The 20,902-nt window shown below is 41.9% G+C and overlaps 1 protein-coding gene across 1 annotated transcript in view; it reads left to right on the top strand.

Moving 5' to 3' along the window:
- urm1 (ubiquitin related modifier 1) overlaps positions 1 to 20,902 on the top strand; it is a 58,783-nt gene that overhangs the window by 30,520 nt on the left and 7,361 nt on the right. Inside the window, exon 3 of the mRNA XM_073052810.1 lies at positions 8,808 to 8,889. Coding sequence (XP_072908911.1) covers positions 8,808 to 8,889 — 82 coding nt within the window. The remainder of the gene's footprint in view (positions 1 to 8,807; positions 8,890 to 20,902) is intronic.

Below are 20,902 nucleotides of genomic sequence, written 5' to 3'. Positions count from 1 at the left end.
CCAGATAAGTACAAAAATCGGTTTTGTTGAAAAGTTATTTTCCTGCCGTCGTCGGTGCCTTTGTGCTGCACATTCCATGAAGCTGATTTCAAAGTAGAATATTTCACTGGATTCAGCATGTTCTGCGTTCTCTCTCAGCTTTCTTCCAGCTGAGCACAGTGACTCAGATACACACAAATTCATGCACTTCCTTTCTGTGAACCTGAACAGTAATTAGCAGCATATTCTGCCATAGGAGGTATCACAGGCAGACCCTGCATGCAATTGTTGCTGACCGATCAGGATCAGATTTATTATCACCGTCCGATATTAATCCAATTTTTGTCACTGCCATGCTCCTTTCTCACTGCTGCCAGATTCAAGAACAGTTGCTACCCCTTAACCATCGGATTCTTGAACAAAGGGAATAACTACACTTACTTGCCCATCCATTGAGATGTTCCCACAGCCAATGACCTCACTCTAAGGACTCTTTATCTCATTATCTCATCTTCTTGTTATTTATTGCACCGTACAGTCGGCCCTCCTTATCCGCGAGGGATTGGTTCCGGGACCCCTCGCGGATACCAAAAAAACGCAGATGCTCAAGTCCCTTATTCAATGTGGTGGACTTTAGGACCCAGTGGAACCCCAGACCTTACTTAACCTGTCTCAGTGCGGTTGACATTAGGACCTGGTGGCGGAGCTCTGAATCCGCAGTGTTTCTGTTCACAAAAATAATCACGATCATGATTGAAAATAAAGCGATCGGAAAAAGGTGAAATGCCATCGGTCATTGTAAAAGTGTTAGACTATGTTGGTCAATGATTGGAACAATTTTAAAGGATAAACTGAGAAAGGCCCTGCCCTGATGAAAGCTACAATTATTACTAAGCAACGCAGTGGTTTAAATATTGGGTTTTGGGGTTTTCAGTTTTTAATCCTCCACATCAACCCGGCACGGATGGAGAGCGCGCTCGGGAGCGATCTGTCACTGGATCGAAATCGGGAACTTCCGTTCCTGAGCCCAGCACTGAAACATACATTCTTAAGTGTTTTATATGCATAGAAAGGTAAAATATATCCTATATACTAAGACAAACTGACGCTAAATAATACTAGATGCAATGCTCCTCAGACAGGATGAAGAGGTCAATACTCCCCAATGCCATTAGGCTTTACAATTCTACCGCCAGGACTTAAGAACTTTTTAAAAGCTATTATTAATGCTTTTTGAGATAGTGATTTAGATGCATATCATATTTTTTACTGAGTTAAGTATTGTATGTAATTAGTTTTGCTACAACAAGTGTATGGGACATTGGAAAAAAGTTGAATTTCCCCATGGGGATGAATAAAGTATCTATCTATCTATCTACCTGTTCCGACTTACTTAGTAAGAGAACTTCCGATTTTTTAAATCCCGATCCACGATAACCCACGCACATCCTCCCATATACTTTAAATCATCTCTAGATTACTTATAATACCTAATACAATGTAAATGCTATGTAAAATGGTTGTTATACTGCATTGTTTAGGGAATAATGACAAGAAAAAAAAGTCTGTGCATGTTCGAACAAGTGCTGGAAGAGCACTTCCAGGTTTTCTTGATTCGCGGTTGGTTGAATTCGCAGATAAGGAGGGCCGACTGTATTTATATTTGTATTTGCACAGTTTGTTGTCTTCTGCACTCTGGTTAATCTTTTATTGATCCTGTTTATAGTTACTATTTTATAGATTTGCTGAGTATGAAAATGAATCTCAGAGATGTATTTGGTGACATATATGCACTCTGATAATAACATTTACTTGAACTTTGACATGGAATTTGAAGGAAAACAGTCTGTATTTCATGAGCAGGAAGGGAGTGACCCAAGGTGATGTGTGGAAAAGCTAAGGGGCATGACAGAACATTTGGTTTATGTTCATATTTACTTTTTTCCCAATCAAGCACCACTCAGTGGGAATTTTAGCTGATTTCTTTTGTAATATTTGCCCCTCTCCCACCACTGGTGTAGGCCACACCTAGCCAACACTGGCTCATGCCAAATCCCTCATTAATCCAGGATGTTGAGGTCAGTTCTTGAGTCCCAGCAGACAGCCTGACTTCAGTGGAGTGGCTGTCGCTGACCAAAGTTTGAATTCCGTCTGCCCGGCTGAGCCGCCGCGAATATTGCCCAACATCTTAGATAGATAGATAGATAGATAGATAGATACTTTATTCATCCCCATGGGGAAATTCAACTTTTTTCCAATGTCCCATACACTTGTTGTAGCAAAACTAATTACATACAATACTTAACTCAGTAAGAAAATATGATATGCATCTAAATCACTATCTCAAAAAGCATTAATAATAGCTTTTAAAAAGTTCTTAAGTCCTGGCGGTTGAATTGTAAAGCCTAATGGCATTGGGGAGTATTGACCTCTTCATCCTGTCTGAGGAGCATTGCATCGATAGTAACCTGTCGCTGAAACTGCTTCTCTGTCTCTGGATGGTGCTATGTAGAGGATGTTCAGAGTTATCCATAATTGACCGTAGCCTACTCAGCGCCCTTCGCTCAGCTACCGATGTTAAACTCTCCAGTACTTTGCCCACGACAAAGCCCGCCTTCCTTACCAGCTTATTAAGACGTGAGGCGTCCCTCTTCTTAATGCTTCCTCCCCAACACGCCACCACAAAGAAGAGGGCGCTCTCCACAACTGACCTATAGAACATCTTCAGCATCTCACTACAGACATTGAATGACGCCAACCTTCTAAGGAAGTACAGTCGACTCTGTGCCTTCCTGCACAAGGCATCTGTGTTGGCAGTCCAGTCTAGCTTCTCGTCTAACTGTACTCCCAGATACTTGTAGGTCTTAACCTGCTCCACACATTCTCCATTAATGATCACTGGCTCCATATGAGGCCTAGATCTCCTAAAGTCCACCACCATCTCCTTGGTCTTGGTGATATTGAGACGCAGGTAGTTTGAGTTGCACCATATCACAAAGTCCTGTATCAGTTTCCTATACTCCTCCTCCTGTCCATTCCTGACACACCCCACTATGGCCGTGTCATCAGCGAACTTCTGCACATGGCAGGACTCCAAGTTATATTGGAAGTCTGATGTGTACAGGGTGAACAGGACCAGAGAGAGTACGGTTCCCTGCGGCGCTCCTGTGCTGCTGACCACCGTGTCAGACCTACAGTCTCCCAACCGCACATACTGAGGTCTATCTGTCAAGTAGTCCACTATCCAATCCACCATGTGAGAGTCTACTCCCATCTCCGTTAGTTTGTGCCTTAAGATCTTGGGCTGGATGGTGTTAAAGGCACTAGAGAAGTGCTCTGCTTGTAACAGGCATATGAATGGCAACAAAATATTCTTTATTTCTTATCCTGAATGAGGATACGTATTAGCAAGGGCATATCAGAAATAGGAGGATTAAACTAAGCCTCTCATAAAGTGAGATCTTGACCAATCCCGTAGATGGCATAACTCTTCTATTCTTCATCAGTGTTGTGTCAGGGTATTTTTCATGTCTATCTGAGAGAGGAGATGAGATGTGTTTTTGGTGTTTTATGGGCACCATGGCAATGAGGGTTTTGAACATAGAACATTGAAATCTGCAGCATGTTACAGGCCCTCGATGTTGTGCCGACCATGTAACCTTCTCTAGAACCTGGCTAGAATTTCCCTACCACGTAGCCCTCTATTTTTTCTAAGCTTCATGTACCTATCTAAGAGTCTTTTAAAAGCGGTGGTATCCGCCTCCACCACCGTCGCTGGCAGTGCATTCTATGCATCCATCACTCGCTGAGTGAAAAACTTACTTCTGACATCCCCCTTGTACCTACTTTCAAGCATCTTAAAACTATGGCCCCCTCTTGTGTATCACTGTAGTGTCAGCCTAGGTTGTGGGGGAGTGAAACTATAATCAGTGACTCAGTTGAGTGCTGTCATTGTGTAGCTAACAGCACAGGATTAGTGAGAGGGACAGCCAATGCTGCCTGCACCTACTGAACGGCTTGGTCAAAAGGTGAGGAGTGATTCAGTCCTGACGAAGGGTCTCGGCCCAAAACATCGACAGCGCTTCTCCCTATAGATGCTGCCTGGCCTGCTGTGTTCCACCAGCATTTTGTGTGTGTTGAGTGATTCAGTTGCCTTGTTGTTGGGTAGAGGTCACAGACCTGAAGAAATGCATTTCTTTTCACACAGATATTTTCTGACCAATTTTCATGAGCTGGACTGTACTGTTTTGCCATTGGTGTCAGTGTGGCTGGAGTTGAACATGAAGGGATTTGTTTCATTTACGCTCTTCAGTGAAATTCTTTTTGCTCATCACATACCCTGGGCAAAGTTTTATTGGCAATATTAGTAAGCCTCCAAGAGGACCACAACCTTGTCTTAGCGATCAGAGGTTTGTGTGCCTCAGTGACCCGGACAGCTGTGTTGGCTGGAGTCAGAGCTTTATGCTTTGGCTCCTGGTAGGGTCACCCATGCCAAACACATCAAAGGGTAGAGGCCAGACTAAGAGTGGTCCACCGGTCCTCCAGGTTTGGAGGCTCAGCTCAGAGCTAACAACTCTGATAAAACAAAATTATTATAGAAACAGCAATGGAGAATCCTTCTCCATCTGAGTGCGACAGTATTCCTGAGTTGCAAGGCCGACAGTAGTGAAAACTGAGAGGAAGATACTGACACCTTGAAGAAAGTCCTGAATACAGCCAGAGATGGAGGTCTTTCACTGCTGTCCTAAATGCCAGTAGTGTAACGGGCAAGGAAGAAGTGAGTGAGCCTAGAACGTGTTAGCAAAGATTCTTCTTTTATTTTATTGCCAGCATTTGGCTAAATATTTTAAATGTGATAACCTCTGGATTACAATGGTAGACTGTAGGCTCCCCCAGTATTGCTTCTGGCATTAATTTCTAATCTCCCTTATGTGAAGGTGCTCAGACTCCCCAGGATACTTTGAAGATGCTTTGAAGATTATATTAACATTATTAATGGGATGCAGGTCCACCCAGGTTGTGTCAGGGTTGCATTCCATCAAACTGTTCATAACCCATTCAGTTCACAGGTTGGAAATATAGCCACAAACTGTGTTCAATACTGCCCGTCTCCCGAGTGCGTGTATGGGCCGTATATAAGTCAAGGGAACTGAATACATTCAGTTTGAGTGTATAAACCTGTTGTCAAACTAACAGACACAGTGAGTTGTTCTTGTGTTTCTGCACCTCTGTAACACTGGACAGCAAACATTTTTGGAAGTGTTGCTTCCCCAGAAATTTTTTGTGGTTATGATAGACTGCTTGAAGCTGAACACAAGTACAATTTCAGACTACAGTACTCGTTTCTCCAAATTCCTACTTGATACACAAAATTAGCTTTTATTGAACGTAATGTGTTTAATTGCATAATGGTTCTGATGCTTTGCACCAGTTCAATGAAGCTAAAATGTTTTGTTGATGATTTTCATTTGTACTCAGTGTCTAAGGCTTCTGGCTTAAGTGTCCAACAATAATCGACCAGCATTGATGGATTTCAGTTCCCCTGATACCGTTTCTCCATGACAGCAATGTCCTGGTGAAACCTTTAGTGTTGCTTCTCTTTCTTTCTTTTTCAATCTTTTTATTATTATTATTATTAATTATAATTAATTAATTATGTATAAGATTAATACATAGATAGTGGGATTACAAACTTACAAATTTCAACTGAACATGAAAGGATACACAAGCAATAGTTACAATATAGTTAAGTCTTCCCAAATCATGAATGATACAAATATCATATAAACAAAGCAAAACTAGGTATATCATATCATATGTAAAAAAAACAGAAAAGAGAAAAAGAAAAAATCTAATCTAACAACCTAATAACTAATAAAGAGAAAAAAAAAAAGAATAATGGGCTGTTTATAGTATCTATATAAAAAAATACAAAATCATCAGTGTCGCCAACTCCAATCCTCTCAACATATGTATAATCAAAACCGGAAAAACAAATAGGTTTGGAACAGGGTCAGTGTTGCTTCTCACTGACAGCGCCAAGATTTGCAGGGAAGAAGTTGAGGGAATGCAGAAAGTGAGTCTTTAGTGACATGTAGCGCTTCAGGATTTTCTATGCTTGAAGCGTGTTGTCAACCAGCTGCATGTAGCTTGGTTCTCTGCAGTTGCCAGGAAAATTCTCAACAACATCCTTGAATGCCTTCCATGCAATTTTCTCCGGTCCCACTGGAAGTTCTTTGAATTGCCTGTCATTGATGTGATTTGTGGACCAACAAAAATGCCTTCCTTAATCTTGGCATCAGTTATACTGGCAATCATCTGTCTCAAATATTGAAATCCTCCATGGAAATTTTTGTGCCTGGTGACAGCAGATTCCATCCCAGTAATTTTACTTTTGCCTTTGACAAACCCAAGTTTATGACTAGGTCATTTAACTCAGATTGAGCTGTCAGATCGGGCTCACTTGATAAAAAGGGTTCAAAATCTGTATCAGTATCAGTGCTGTTTTCCATTCCTGGCTCGTGCATCATGGCATGGCAACTTTGTCTGCTCTTCTAGACTCTGTCTCTGGTGGCGTTGGTACTGGAAGACTTGTCATGCTACACAGGTCTCATTGCTGAAGGGAGATTGGGGAATTCAATGGCTTTCTTGTTTTAGCAGAGAAACCAGACACACTGATCAGACTGAAGTATTAGTCTGTCACGTGATCCTTCTGCTCTCACCATATCACTGGGACAGTGAATGGCATTGACTTCTGAGCACCTCTAAGCCAAGCTCCAAGATCGACAGTACATGTTGTGCAACAAATGTGAGGAGTCCAGGCTTTGTCTTGGTCGCCGACTTTACAACCAAGGTAGAACTGAACGGCTTCCTTAATAAGAGGAGTCATGCTCTGTTTTTGAGATTTAAGTGTAAACTCACCACAGATATAACAGCAAGTATAGTGACTGTTAACAACATTAGTGAGACATTTTGCTATCATAAATACTCCTGAAAATATAATTACTTTATTATAACAAATACACAGTGTGCTACATGCATAGAGCACGCGCATCAACGTGATTGCAAACCGATATACGTGTAAACAATGCGTAGAACAGTGTGTGTGATGCTTTATAGCCTTTCTAAACCCTCTCCTGCCATACTGCATCCACCCTGCCAAAGTCGGACAAGATAGAAAATCTTTCAGCTTACATTGTGGACAACATTTTAATTAACTTGAATTGTGAATTGAAATAACAAATGTAGGTGATTTCAAAAGAAACAGTACATGATAGGGAAATTGCATGGTGATTTTCATAATCAGTAGCCCAAAATCTATAAGGTACACTGGAAAGTATTCAGGAAGCAAAATCTTTATTGTCCTCTTTAACTAGACTTGTGTGTTCTGTTCAAGTTTGGCATGGCGGCAGACACTGACACTCAGCATCACATTTAAGAGGTCTGCAGGGGTATCATTAATTCCTATTCCCAAATCAGATGGAAAGATGGAATCAGATTTATTATCATGTATGTGCGTGTGTGTGTGTCGTTGCAATGAGAACTATAAAAATAAGTAGTGAAAGAAGAGAGTGATATAGTGAGGTAATGTTCATGGTTTATGGACCATTCAGGAATCTGATGGCGGAGGGGAGGAAGCCAGCAACCCCGATTCAGTTCCGGCTGCTGTCTGTAAGGAGTTTGCATGTTCTCTCCGTCACCACGTGGGTTTCCTCCAGGTGCTCTGGTTTCCTCCCACATGCCAAAGACACATGGCTTAGAAGGTTAATTGGTCATACGTGTAATTGAGTGACATAAGTTTGTTGGGCCTGTAACATGCTATATCTCTAAATCAATGAATAAATAAGTGAAATAAAGCTGTTCCTAACACAGTTGAGTGTGTCAAGTAAATTTCTCAGAATAGATATGTTACGGATTATGAGATTCCTTTGGCTGCTCTGCAGTTTCCCACTTAATATTAAATCTGGCAACGTAATCCCCCACTTGGTGATGGCTTGGCCTGAATCACCTATCTCGAATGCAGGTGCTCTGTCTTCCTACCAGTACTTACAGTTTCTGTTATTGTCAAAAAGTAATTTACCAAATTACTGCGAAAAGAAATGAGTTTGGCTAAGCACGAGACTTCTTTATCTGGTTAGGATTAATGTGTTTTAATGATATTCAGACTGGTTGCTTAAGTATTCAGTATTCCTCGTTCATTCAAGTGATGGTTAATTGAACTTGTGTTCTTCACCGCCCTATTCTTTCCATGGGTTTTCCCCAGTGAAATACTTAAATACATAAATAAGCAGTGAGAGGAAAGTCTGTAGGGATTACTTGAATATTCAGTTTGAGGCTTACAAAATGATCTTCAGCTGACTTTCCTGTCACTTGCATAAGGCTGCCAGCCATTTCTTGACCCCATTGACCTGTGTCCCTTTTGTTACATTAACCATATTATTTCCATCTACTGCCGTGATAAACTTTCGTATTCCTAGCAGAAGTTTTTCAGTTGCAGTTTGGGGGGGACATCCCTTCCAAAACCACTGTGAATTGCCTTTTGATCAAGATAGACTTACAGTGAGTCTGTGTGGAATTCAGTGTGACCATGCTATTACCTGTATAATATTTAAAGAATACTGCGTTTTCTTGAAAGAAAGTCTTATGGTTTTTTTTTCTATTAAAGTTTGTCCAAAATTACAATTGGACTATCCTATGCTAATCTTGCAGCAATAGATAAACTTGGACTGAGGTCTTTTCATGCCACCAAATTGTTACAGGCTCACAGTAATGCAATTGTTTGACCAAATATGAACTATTTAGTATTACAGCTGTCTATTTTCCTTTAGGGGATATTCGGCAGCTTCTGGTGTGGATCAAAACCAATATGTTGAAGGATCGGCCAGAGCTTTTCATTCAAGGTGACACCGTGTAAGTACAAACCGGCTTCTGTTTCTTGAGTGCCAATAGCCTTGTACTTGGGGTTGGCTGGGATATACCCCAGGTTGCTATAGGAAATGAGGGAAGGGATTGCTGCATCTTTGGAGATGAACTTTACGTCCTCACTAGCCACGGGCGTAATTCAAAAGACTGGAGGTTGGCAAATGTTATTCCTTTGTTCAAGAAAGGTAATAGGGATAACGCTGAGAATTATAGATCAATAAGTCTCACTTCTTGGTGGGCAAGCTTTCGGAGAGGATTCCAAGAGATAGGATTTGCAAATATTTCGAGAAGCATAGTTAAATAAAAAAAAATTAACATGACTTTGTGAGGGGTGGGTCATGATTGGATACTTCAAGAAAGCGACAAAGCAAATTGATGAAGTTAGAGCAGAGGATGTAGTGTATATGGATTTTAGTGAGACACTTGACGAGGTTCCCCATGGTCGACTCATTCGGAAAGACAGGAGGCATAGGATCCAGGGAATCTTGGCTGCATGGATTCAGAACTAGCTTGCCCACAGAAGGCAGAGGGCAGTAGTAGATGGAGTGTATTCTGCCTGGAGGTTGGTGATTGCTGGTGTTCCACAGGGATCTTTTCTGCGACCCCTGCTCTTTGTGATTTTTATAAGTGACTTGGAGGAGGAAGTGGAAAGGCGGGTTAGTAAGTTTGCAAATGACATGAAAGTTGGTAGTGTTGTGGATCATGTAGTAATTTGTCATTAAAAGGGTGCAGAGCTGGGCTGAGAAGTAGCGGATGGAGTTCAATCTGCAAAAGTGTGAAATGATTCACTTTGGGAGGCCAAGCTTGAAGGCAGAATACGGGGTTAGCCATAGAAGTTTTAGCAGAGTGTAGGAAGAGAGGGATCTTGGGATCCATGTCCACAGATCCCTCAAAGTTGCTGCACAAATTGATAGGGTGGTTAAGAAGCTGTATGGTATGGTGGCTTTCATTAGTTGGGGGAATTGAGTTTAAGAGCTACAAGCTCTGTAAAACCTTGGTTAGACCACATAAGTTATTGTGTTCTGTCTGGGTCTGGCTGCTTCATTATAGGAAGGATGTGGAAGCTTTAGAGAGGGTGCTGAGGAGATTTAGTAGGATGCTGCCTGGATTAGAGAGCATGTCTTATGAGGGTAAATTGAGTGGGCTAGGGCTTTTCTTTTTGGAGTGAAAGAGGATGAGAGGTGGTTTGATGGAGGTGTATAAGATGTTAAGGGGCTGAGATAGAATGGACAGTTGGAGACTTTTACCCAAGGCAGAACTGGCTAGTACAAGGGGGAATAACTTTAAGGTGTTTGGAGAAAAGTATAAGGGGTAGAAATTTTACACAGTGAGTTGTAGGTGTGTGGACTGTTCTGCGAGGGATGGTGGTAGAAGCAGATACGTTAGGGGCTTTTAAGAGCCTCTTAGATTGGCACCTGGATGAAAGAAAAATGGAGGGCTGTGTAGGATGGAAGGGATAGATTGATCTTAGAGTGGGGTAGAGGGTCAGTACAACACTGTGGGCCACAGGGCCTGTGCTGCATTGTACTGCTCTATGCTTTACTTATTAAAAGTCACAACTGCATTTGAGATGTCTATCACTCACTGTCAGCCCACAAGCCCCAAGCACAAGAGAGTAAGCTATCAAGCAGCAGCCAATCCAGATTCAATGTCTTTCCCATTTATTTATGGAGCTCTGGCAGGCACATGAACTGTAATTCCCTGCAGCAACAATGAATTTGGACACATTAAGCATAATCTTTATCCTGTGCAGTGGGCAGCTTTTATGCTATGTGGTGTTTAACTGGCAGCAGCTTTGGTGCTGCGCAGAGTTCAACATCGAGCAGCTTTTTACACTGCAGTGTTTAATAGAGTGCAGTTTCTCCACTCTGCAGTTTCACAGTGTTCAAGTTGCGTTCAACTGTGATGTCTTTAACTGTGCAAGTTTCTTACTGTGCAGTGGTACACTCCGTGCAGTTTTTGTTCTGTGCAATGTGTAACATGGTGCAGCTCTTACACTGCAGTATTTATCATTGTGTGGTGTATATAATATGCTGTGCTTCATGGTGTGAACACTATACTGTGCAGTGTTTCACAGAATGCAACATTTATGCCATTTTCACACTGTAGAGCTTTTATTCTGAGGGTAATTTAACCAAGAGTAGGTTTTAAATGGGAGATTCAGATGTTGGGATGCAGACTGGAGTTTCTGTAGTTTTGTATCAGCCTCCCTGATACCACAATGCCGCTACAGAGCATCCGCAAAGGCGGAAAATGCACATCTAGATCTCACAATCCATAACGTAGGCAGAAAGAGGAATGAAGTCAGGAAGACAGCATTGACAGAGCTCAGAAAGGGGTTAAAAAGCAATATGTCTTTGCATTGCTACCGATGCTGTGTTCTAGTTGGTACGTGAGCAGGATGATTGAACAGATAAATGTTAGTTGGCGAGGAGGTTTTAGATTCAGGAGGAATGTTTCTCAGGAATGTGAGGCATCTCTACAAGCCAAGCAGTTTGCTTCTTAGCATGAAGAGGGTTAATATCTTCAGAGTGGTTGAATGGGGGTGTTGGGGAGGGGTGTTTGCTAGTGTTGTTGGGGTGGGTTTCAATAAATCGACAGGGGTTTTGGAACTCAGGTGTATTCTGAATGGACAAAAGCTAAACTGGGAACAGCAGATCAGGTTCGGATGAAAGTGTATTTACAAAAGCAAAAATTAAAGGCTTCGGTATAAACCATAAGATATAGGAACAGAAATAAAGCCATTTGGCCCATTGAGTCTGCTCCACTATTCGATCATGACTGATTTATTTATCTCTTTCAGTGTAGTGTACCAAATCAGATAGTGTGTCAGCAAGAGGCACAGTGTACAAGTATAGGAGTGTATCAGCAAATCAAGGGAGAGTAAAAAGATAAGGTAAAATTAAGATCTCTTCATCTGAATGCATACTGTTCCCAATGACACAGACGAATGGATAACACAAATAGAAATAAATGTATGATCTGGAAGGTGATTGCAAGGTGAGCAAGACTGGGAAACTGACGCTAACATTTCAGAGAGATGGGGGAGAAAGGAAATGGAGGTGAATTAACTCTGCTGGTAAAGGATGAAGTCACTATAGTAGTGAAAAAGGACATTGGCTTAGAAGGTTAAGGTATAGAATCAGTTTGGGTACAGATAAAAATTGTAAAGGTGAGAGGTCATTGGTGAGAGAGGATTTGGACTGATTAGCAGTAGTTAATGCAGATGCAGGAAATCCAGAGTAGCAGACACAAAATTCTGGAGGAATTCGGCTGATCAGGCATGTGTGGAAAGGAATAAAGATTTGACTTTTCGGGACAAGACCCTTCTTCAGGACTGGAAAGGAAGAAAGAAGAGCTGGGCAGAGGGAAAGGACTACAAGCTAGAAGGTGATAGGTGAAGCCAGGTGTGGGGGAAGGTAGGTGGGTGGGGGATGGGGGGAATGAAGTGAGAAATGGTAAAGAGGCTAAAGAAGGAATATGATAGCAGAGGAGAGTGGACCATGGGAGAAAGGGCAGGAAGAAGGTCACCAAAGGGAGCTAACAGGTAGCCGAAGAGAAGAGGTAAGAGCAGAGCCAGAATGTGGAAAGGAAAAAGAGAGGAGAGGCGGGGGGAGAAGTTACTGGAAGTTAGAAAAATACATGTTCATGCCATTAGGTAGGAGGCTACCAAGATGGAATATGTATTTTGGTGGACAGAATATAAATGAAAAATTGGGTGGTTTTAAGAAGAATGATCATATATGATTTTAATTATCACATAGACTGCTGAAATCAAATTGGTCACAGAATCCATATCATTCACTTACGATGGTTACAGAACTAAATATTAAGGAACCAACCAGGGAACAAATTATTTTAGATCTGGCATTGTGTCTAGAAAAATAAGTCAATTGGTTAATTATTTTGTAGTGAAGGTTACTGAGAAACATAATCCTAACATGATCAAATGTCAAATTCAGTCTGAGAGTGTGAAACAAGGACCTGAATGGCAATTATTATGATGTGAGAGCAGAATTGGCTAAAGTGAACAAGGGAAACAGACTGAACAGTACCATAGATCAACAAAAGAAGTCTTATGAAGAAACAGCTCGTAAATCCCAGCAAAATTCTATTCCAGTGAGAAGGGTACACCATCTGTGGCAAACTAAGTTAAGGATCGTATCAGTTTGAAAGAAAAGGCACAGAGTGTTATAAGGATTATTCCAAGGGGTATGGTGTATAAAAGTAATTAAGTTGTGAAGCAGCATTAAAGGGCAGTGGTGAACTCTGTGTATAGTTTTGGTCTCCATAGTAATAGAATGATTTACTAACGTTGGAAATGGTGCAGAGCAGGTTTCTGAGAGGAGAGAGAGGGTTGATGTGTGAAGGACAGTTGAGCCAATGGAGGCCGATAATTAAGTCCTGAAAAATGAGAGATGATCTCATTGAAACATTCTGAGAGGCCTTGATGGGGTGAATGTTGAGAAGTTTGCTCTTGAAAGGCATCTAAAGCCAGGGTACATGATCTCAGAATAAGCTTGCCCATTTAAGATGGAGGTGAGGAAGAATTTCATCTGTGAGAGCTGTGAACTGTTAAAATTATCTATACCCCAGAGGACTGCAGAGGTGGAGTCATTGTAATCGTCAGGGTGGTGACTGACAGCAAAGGAGTTGGGGTTTGGAGAGAGAACAGGAAAGTAACGTTGACGCAAAATTTGGATTACGGTGATCTTATTGAATGATACAGAAAGCTTGAGGTGTAGTTTATTATACTCCTGCTTGTATTGTTTAGCAGGCATGCTTTATACCAAGCAGTTTTATTTCACAGATGCGGCGTTAGGCAGGATCCAGTTGTCCCACGTGCATTGTTTTACATGTAAGATCAACAATCCAGAATGTTAACTCCATTTTTCTGACTCCACAAGAGCTGCTTGACTTACTGAGTTTTTTTACTTCAGCATTTTCTGTTTTTCCTGTATTATGTGTCAGGGTACAGTTTTTGCATGTACTAAAACATTAGAACAACACAACACAGGAACAGTCCGTCCGGCCCTTGAATTAATTAAACTAGTAATCAAATTCCTAACTAAACTAATCCCTTTTGCTTGCACAATGTCCATATCCCTCCATTCTGCACACATTCTGTGCCTACCTAAGAGCTTCTTAAACACCCCTATTGTATTTGGTTCCGCTAGGGCTATACGTTTAGATAGGCACATGAATGTGAGGAAGATGGAGGGATATGGACATTGTGTAGGTAGGAGGGATTAGTTTTTGTGGGGGGGAGGGATTTGATTTATTTTTCAGCTGGTCCGGCACAACATTGTGGGCTGAAGGGCCTGTTCCTGTGCTGTCCTATTCTATGTTCTACGTACCAAGCCTGGTAGAGTTGATTAGGGAGCAGTCATTTACACGGTGTAGTGTTTTGCATGGCACAGCTCTGACATCATGCAGTCTTTCACCTGGTGCAGCTTTTGCAAGGTGTAGAGTTCTGCTCGGTGCAGCTTTTAAACTGTGCCCCGCTCCACAAGTCGTTCTCTTGCGCAGGCAAGCAATGTGGATCAGCAATATCATTGCTTTCTGATGAAGAGGTACATTGATATTCTGGACCCGAGCTGCGATCACTGCTTAGTAATAGCGTGCTCACTCACGTGGTTTCTGGAATTTTCTGAGTCATTGTTTTCTGTAGTGTTGCCAGAGAGAGGACTCTTTCTGGAATCTTTTGATGAAACTGAAGATTGACTTTAGTTTCTACAATCCAAAGCCCGTTTCTGTATGTGACAACCAGACTCGGTCTCAGGAACAGGATTGCTATTCATTAGATATTTTTAAAGCAAAGGTGCTTTGGGATTCCCTCTTCCCCACCTGTCCCAGTTCAGCATCCTCTGCATTTCTCATCAGGTATTGACTAATACACTTGTGTGGGTACTGAATGAGATCACATTCTAATGGTCTCCTCATGCTCTCCGGTTAAATGGCTTGTCAGCTCAGCTCTTGTGTGAAGGATGCTTTTTGCATTTCATTTATCCTGCCGATCGCTATCTCTTTACAAGTGGGATCATTCACGGGCAAGTGGAGAGAGGGGACAAAATCCTCATCAGTTGTGGATGTCGGCACTGAGGGAAATGGTGAGGAGGTTGTTAACCTGAAACATTAACAATGCTTCCCTCACCAGAGTGGCAGATGAGTCACTCAGTGATCCCAGTAATTTCAGATTCAGATTCAGATTTTGAACATGTTGTGAGATAGAAAATCTTAAAAATTTGACAGCAATAATTTTTATTCATATCTCTGGATCAGAGTCAGTGGCAAGGCCAACATTTACTACCCATCCTTCATTGTCCTTGAGAACATCGCAGTGAACCATTCCCTTAAAGAAAGCAGTATTCCTCTCCATAGTGCTTTTGGATAAAGATTTCCAAGATTTAGATCCAGCGATGATGGGACACTGGCGATACATTTCCATAAATTTAAGGTGTATTTGCCACTTTATTAGGTAGGCGCACCTGTACACCTGCTCACTAATGCAGCTATCTAATCAACCAATCATATGGCAGATGCTCATTGTGTAAAACCACGCAGACATGGTCAAGAGGTTCGGTTGTTCAAACCGAACATCAGAATGGGGAAGGATTGTGATTGAAGAGTCTTTGACCATGGAATTATTGTTGGTGCCAGATGGGGTGGTTTGAGCGTCTCAGAAACTGCTAATCGCCTGGGATTCTCATGCACAACAGTGTCCTTTACAAAGAATGGTGCGAGAAACAAAAAACATCCTTGAGTAGCAGTTGTGTGAGTGAAAATGCTTTGTTAATGAGAGAGGTCAGAGGAGAATGGCCAGACTGGTTCAAGCTGACAGGAAGGCGACAGTAACTCAGATAACCAGCCATTACAACAGTGGTGTGCAGAGGAGCATCTCTGAATGCACACACATCGAACCGAGGTACCTAATACCTCTGAGTGTATATTTGGTCGTCTATATATTTGGGTATATTTAAAGTGGTGGTTGATTTGTTCCTGATTAGCAAGGGTGTCAAAGGTTACGGAGAGCAGGCAGGAGAATAGGGTTGAGAGGAATAATAGATCAGTCACGATGAGCAGAGCAGTCTCGATGGGCTGAATAGGCTAATTCTTCTCCTATGTCTTATGGTCTTGTGTCAGAATAGTTTGCGATTTGGAGGAAAATCTGATGTTCCAGATCTGCTGCCCTCATCATCTTCGCAGTGGAGGACACAGATTGAAAGATATGCCTGAGTAGCCTAGGTAGCTAACTGCAGAGCACCTTGGACGTGCTGGTTACTCTGTCACAGGGTTGGAGGAAATGAATGCTTTGGGCGGTTGATGGATTCCAATAAAGTGAGCTGTTTTGTCCTGGATGGTGTCAAATTTTTTGAGCGTTATTGGCACTGCACTCATCTAATCAAACATTTGGGCCTTCTACCAACTTGCACAGCTCTAATGACTGCATCAGTGATAAACACTATGATCACTTAACACTACAGTGACAGCACTGACAATAGATTTTACTGTGGGACTTCTCATAGAATATTCAACCTGCAGTACCACGACAGATTTTTTTTCTAATTATATTCATTCTCGTATAATTTTGTATGATGTTGTTAATTTTTTTTGGGTGTGAATATTGTGTATCTGATGCTATCTCCCGGTGATGCTGTTGCAAGCTTTTCATTGCACCTGTGTATACGACAATAAACTTGATTTTGACTTTGCAGTCTATCATGGACCAGATTTGTGCCTTGCAGATGGTGGAATGGCTTTGGGATGATAGAAAGTGAGTCATACACCACAGGATACCCAGCCTCTGAGCTGTTGTGTGTCACACTATTTATGTGGCTGGTCCACAACTGGTCATTACCTTTGGATTGTTTATGGTGGGAGACTCAGTGATACTGTTGAATGTCAGGGTTAAGTAGTTACTTGTTGGAACTGGTCATTTTTTTGGGATTTTTGAGGAATGGGCATTTCCCCCCACCTTTTAACTAATGCCTGAATATTTGGATGTGGCAGGCTTGGATTGCCTCATTTGCTGAGGGTTGCAAATGGAATTGATCACTGTGCTATCAAGATTCAGATTTTTTTTATCACATGTGCTTCGAAACATACAGTGAAATGTTTGCATTAACAGCCAACATACCCGAGGGTGTGCTGGGGGCAGCCCGCAAGAGTCGCCACACATTCTGGCACCAACACAGCATGCCCAGAACGCTTGGCAGAACAACGTACAACACAAGAAGTAACAAAACGAGCCACGTTCCTCCCTTTCTCCTATCTACCCATGCACGTATATAGTCCTCTAACCCCAGGCCGTGCATCTTTGACCTTCAGCAGACTCGGACTTGCAGATATTGGGCCTTTGACTTCCCAACGGACTCTCAGACTCTGGGCTCTGGCCAACACCAGTGAATGTTCCCACTTGTGGCCCTGGGATGGGGTGGAAGATCGTTGATGAAGTAGTTGAAGGTGGATGTGCCTGAGATGTTGCCTGGGCTACTCCTGTGGTGATGTTCTGCAGCTGGTATGAGTAATATCTAGCAATCACTATCATCTGGTTTGACTCCACCTGTTGAGTATTTTCCATGTGACGCCCATTGACTGCAGCTTTACCAGTGCTGCCTTGATATAGAGGAACAAAAAATAATGGAAAATCTCAACAAGTCAGCCAGTATCTGTGGAAAGAGAACTGGTCAGTGTTTTGGGTTTGCAGCTTTTTGGTGCATGTTTAAACCAAACCGGTGAAGTCTGGAGTGAGGTGGTAGCCTGTGGGGAGGCGTGGCTTATTCTGATTGTCAAAAATTGCTTCCGTTGTTATTAGTTAGTTTAGAAACTGCAGCTGCTTTTCCCATTGGATAGATGCCTGGTGTCCAGTTTCAAATATTCTGGGTAAATAGTGTGTGGAAGCAGCTTGCTGTCTTCTTCCTTTGTTTAAGGCAAGAATGCACATGATGATTGGGACGGTATGCTCTGCACGCACTTTTAACTAAGTATATTTGTTGAATGTACGGATGTTTGTTGAATATTTATCTTTGTAGTGTCTGTAACTTGGGGAACATCAATATTTGGTTGAATTTTTACTGTTTGTAAATAAATGATGAACATACCTATTCGAAGTCAGTGCATTTCCTGTCTCACTTGCTGGACCTGCGAACCTGATTTAACATTGCAGATGGTCTTTGTCAAACGAAACGAGGCATCAGTGAGCAGGTTCAATGTTAGAAAAGACATCTGCCAGCCCTGTCGATGTACTCCCTCCAGTGTTTTGTGGAGATGATTGAGAGTAGACTAGGTATTGATGAGCTGGATTGGTTTTATCCTGCTTTTAGTGAACAGAACATACTCTGGCGATCTTCCATATGAGACATTAACTCCTAGGACAGCTTGCCTCTATGTACAGCTAGTTCTGGAGAGCAAGTCTTCAATACTAATCCAGAGATTTTGTCTGCTCCCATACCTTTTGCTGAGTCATTTCTTGGTATTGTATGGAGTGCTGAAGACTCTCTGCTGTAGCAGGGATCTCAGGAGGAAGCTGAGGTGGATCACTCACTCAAAACTTGGCTCAGTAGTTTCACTCCACCATTGTAGGAGAGCTCCTTCTGCCTAATAGCTGACTGCAAAGCTTTGAACCAGTAGTGGTCAATTGTATGATTTCTACCTACTATTTTTAAATTTTTTGTTATATAGTGCAGATGCAATGCCACTACTTTACCTGAACTGACTGGCACCTCAGTTTTAGTTATTCCTGTTACTTCTCCCAGGAAAACCTTTCCACACTTATCACTGGATCAACGTTGATCCTCTGGCTTGGTGGTAGTGATAGATCATGGGATAGACCTCGTCATGAGATCATTGACTCCAATGCTGTGTGTTGCTGCTAATGATGGTCCACAGCACTTTGTGAATGTCCAGGTTTGAAATGCTGAATCTATTTAAAATCTATCCCACATCAGACAACAGCATTGATAGATTTGGCATTGAAGAGGTTTAGTGCACTTCAATTGTTTCAGTTTTTTTTTTCTTACATTGATTCCATTTTCAGGTCATTGGTCTCATGGGTGTAATTGGGCTTGGTGGTCTTAATGGGTTGGAAGGGCCTCTCACCATGCTGTATCTCTAACTAAAATAAATAACGTATTTATTTTCCTCATATTCTACCATGGATCTACACATTAGCATCAATTTACATTGGTCTATCAATGCTGCTTGACCTGCTGAGTTCCTCCAGCATGTTGTGTGTGTAGCTCACCATCCTTCTCGGGATGTGGATCACCTGGAGGAAACCCACACAATCAGAGGGAAAACTTGGATTCTCCTTACGAAGGCTGAGGTCATGATCAAGCCTGGGTTGCTGGAGGTTTGTGGTAGCAACACTTCTAGCTGGGTAGGAGGCACAAGAGAATGCAGATGCTGGAATCTGGAGCAAAATCGATGTGCTGAAGGAACTCAATGCGTCAGGTAGCATTTGTAGAAGGAAATGGACTGTTGACATTTTGGGTCAAGGTGGAATACAGACTGATATCCTGGAACACAGCTCAGAATTCTCTGGGTAGTTGACTAAGAGATGCATAAACCTAAAAGTTCCCTGTCTGGAAACTTGGAGCAGTTTTCTAATCAGGATAGATGTAAGTGAGAGCATATTCTTCCAAAGTAGCCCCAGTTCATCCATGTTAGGAGATTAGCGATCTTCCTCAGCAGTTTAAACACCTTTGAACAATTTTTCTGCCTTCACTGAATCAGTACTTAGGAGTTCTTAAGAGTTTCATAAATCAAGGAGATGTATCACAAAGAATCAATACTATAGAAAATAGTCAAAATTTGGATGTTGTAAATGGAGAGGGATCTATATGTTTCATAGTTTGTCTTTCAAATGTTGACATACTCCTGTAAATAATAGCACACTCTCTTGAGTCTCTTATCAAAAATTGATATAATCTCGGCTCGCTGTAAACAGTACCAACTTTCAAAAGACTAAAGGAATGCAGAAAGCATTCTTTATAATTATGATAATTAGGGGGGAAAAAACCTAAGCAATAAATCAACTTATTCAGAAATTTGGGAACTCTTTGGGTTCTTGTTCTTAACAATGAACTGTCTCTTTACTTCTGACCTACCAATATGCAATGCTTCACATTTGGCCAGGTTAAACTCCATCTGCCATTTCTTTGCCCATATCTACAACTAACTATATGCCGTTGTATTCTTTGGCAATCTTCATATCATATCATATGCAAATTTACTACCCCACCTGTCTACATTTTCATCCAGGTCATTTATATACATCACAAACAGCAGAAGTCCAAGTCCAGATCCTTTAGCTAGAATAAGTACCTTCGACCACTCCCATCAGTCTTCTATGGGCAAGCCAATTCTGAATCCAAATGACCAATTCCCCATGGATCCCATGCATCTTAATCTTCTGGATCTTCACATGTGGGATCTTGTCAGACACCTTACTAAAATCCATCTAGACAATATCCACAGCTCTGTCTTCATCAATCACCCTTGTCACCTTGTCAAAAAACAAAAATAATGAAACCGGTTTCGCCCCCAACCACCTGATTTCTGATTGGAAATTTGGTGGTATCATTCCCTCTCCGTCTGGACAGCAGTGTCAGTCGATATGTGGCTGTTGTACGAGGCCAGGATTGTGTCCCCTCTGGAGAAATGGCTAGCAGATGACAAATGACCATGGCAGGGGCAATGGGTGCTTGCTGACCCGCACGTACCTCTGGATGAGTCGACTCTTTGAAGAGGAGAAAGGAAATGATAAATAGTGGAGCCCTTTTACTTTTAATGCTGCTTGCCACATTAAACTCTCTCTCAGAATCCCACTGAAGGCCACTGCTGTCACAATGTATGATGCGCCGCAGTGAGTTTCAGCTCCCATCTGGCGCTGTGCATCTGCTTTTGAATTAAGGGCACACTAAATGGCTCAGAGTATGGAATGCTCCTATTCTGAAGATGGTTGAAGTGTAGTAATGATCAAACAGCTTCTCCATCCAGT

Source organism: Hemitrygon akajei, chromosome 7, assembly GCF_048418815.1.
Source record: "Hemitrygon akajei chromosome 7, sHemAka1.3, whole genome shotgun sequence".
In the NCBI taxonomy this organism is placed as follows: domain Eukaryota; kingdom Metazoa; phylum Chordata; class Chondrichthyes; order Myliobatiformes; family Dasyatidae; genus Hemitrygon; species Hemitrygon akajei.
The sequence above is the reverse complement of the archived record's forward strand: the minus strand, read 5'-3'. Positions and strand labels throughout refer to the sequence as shown.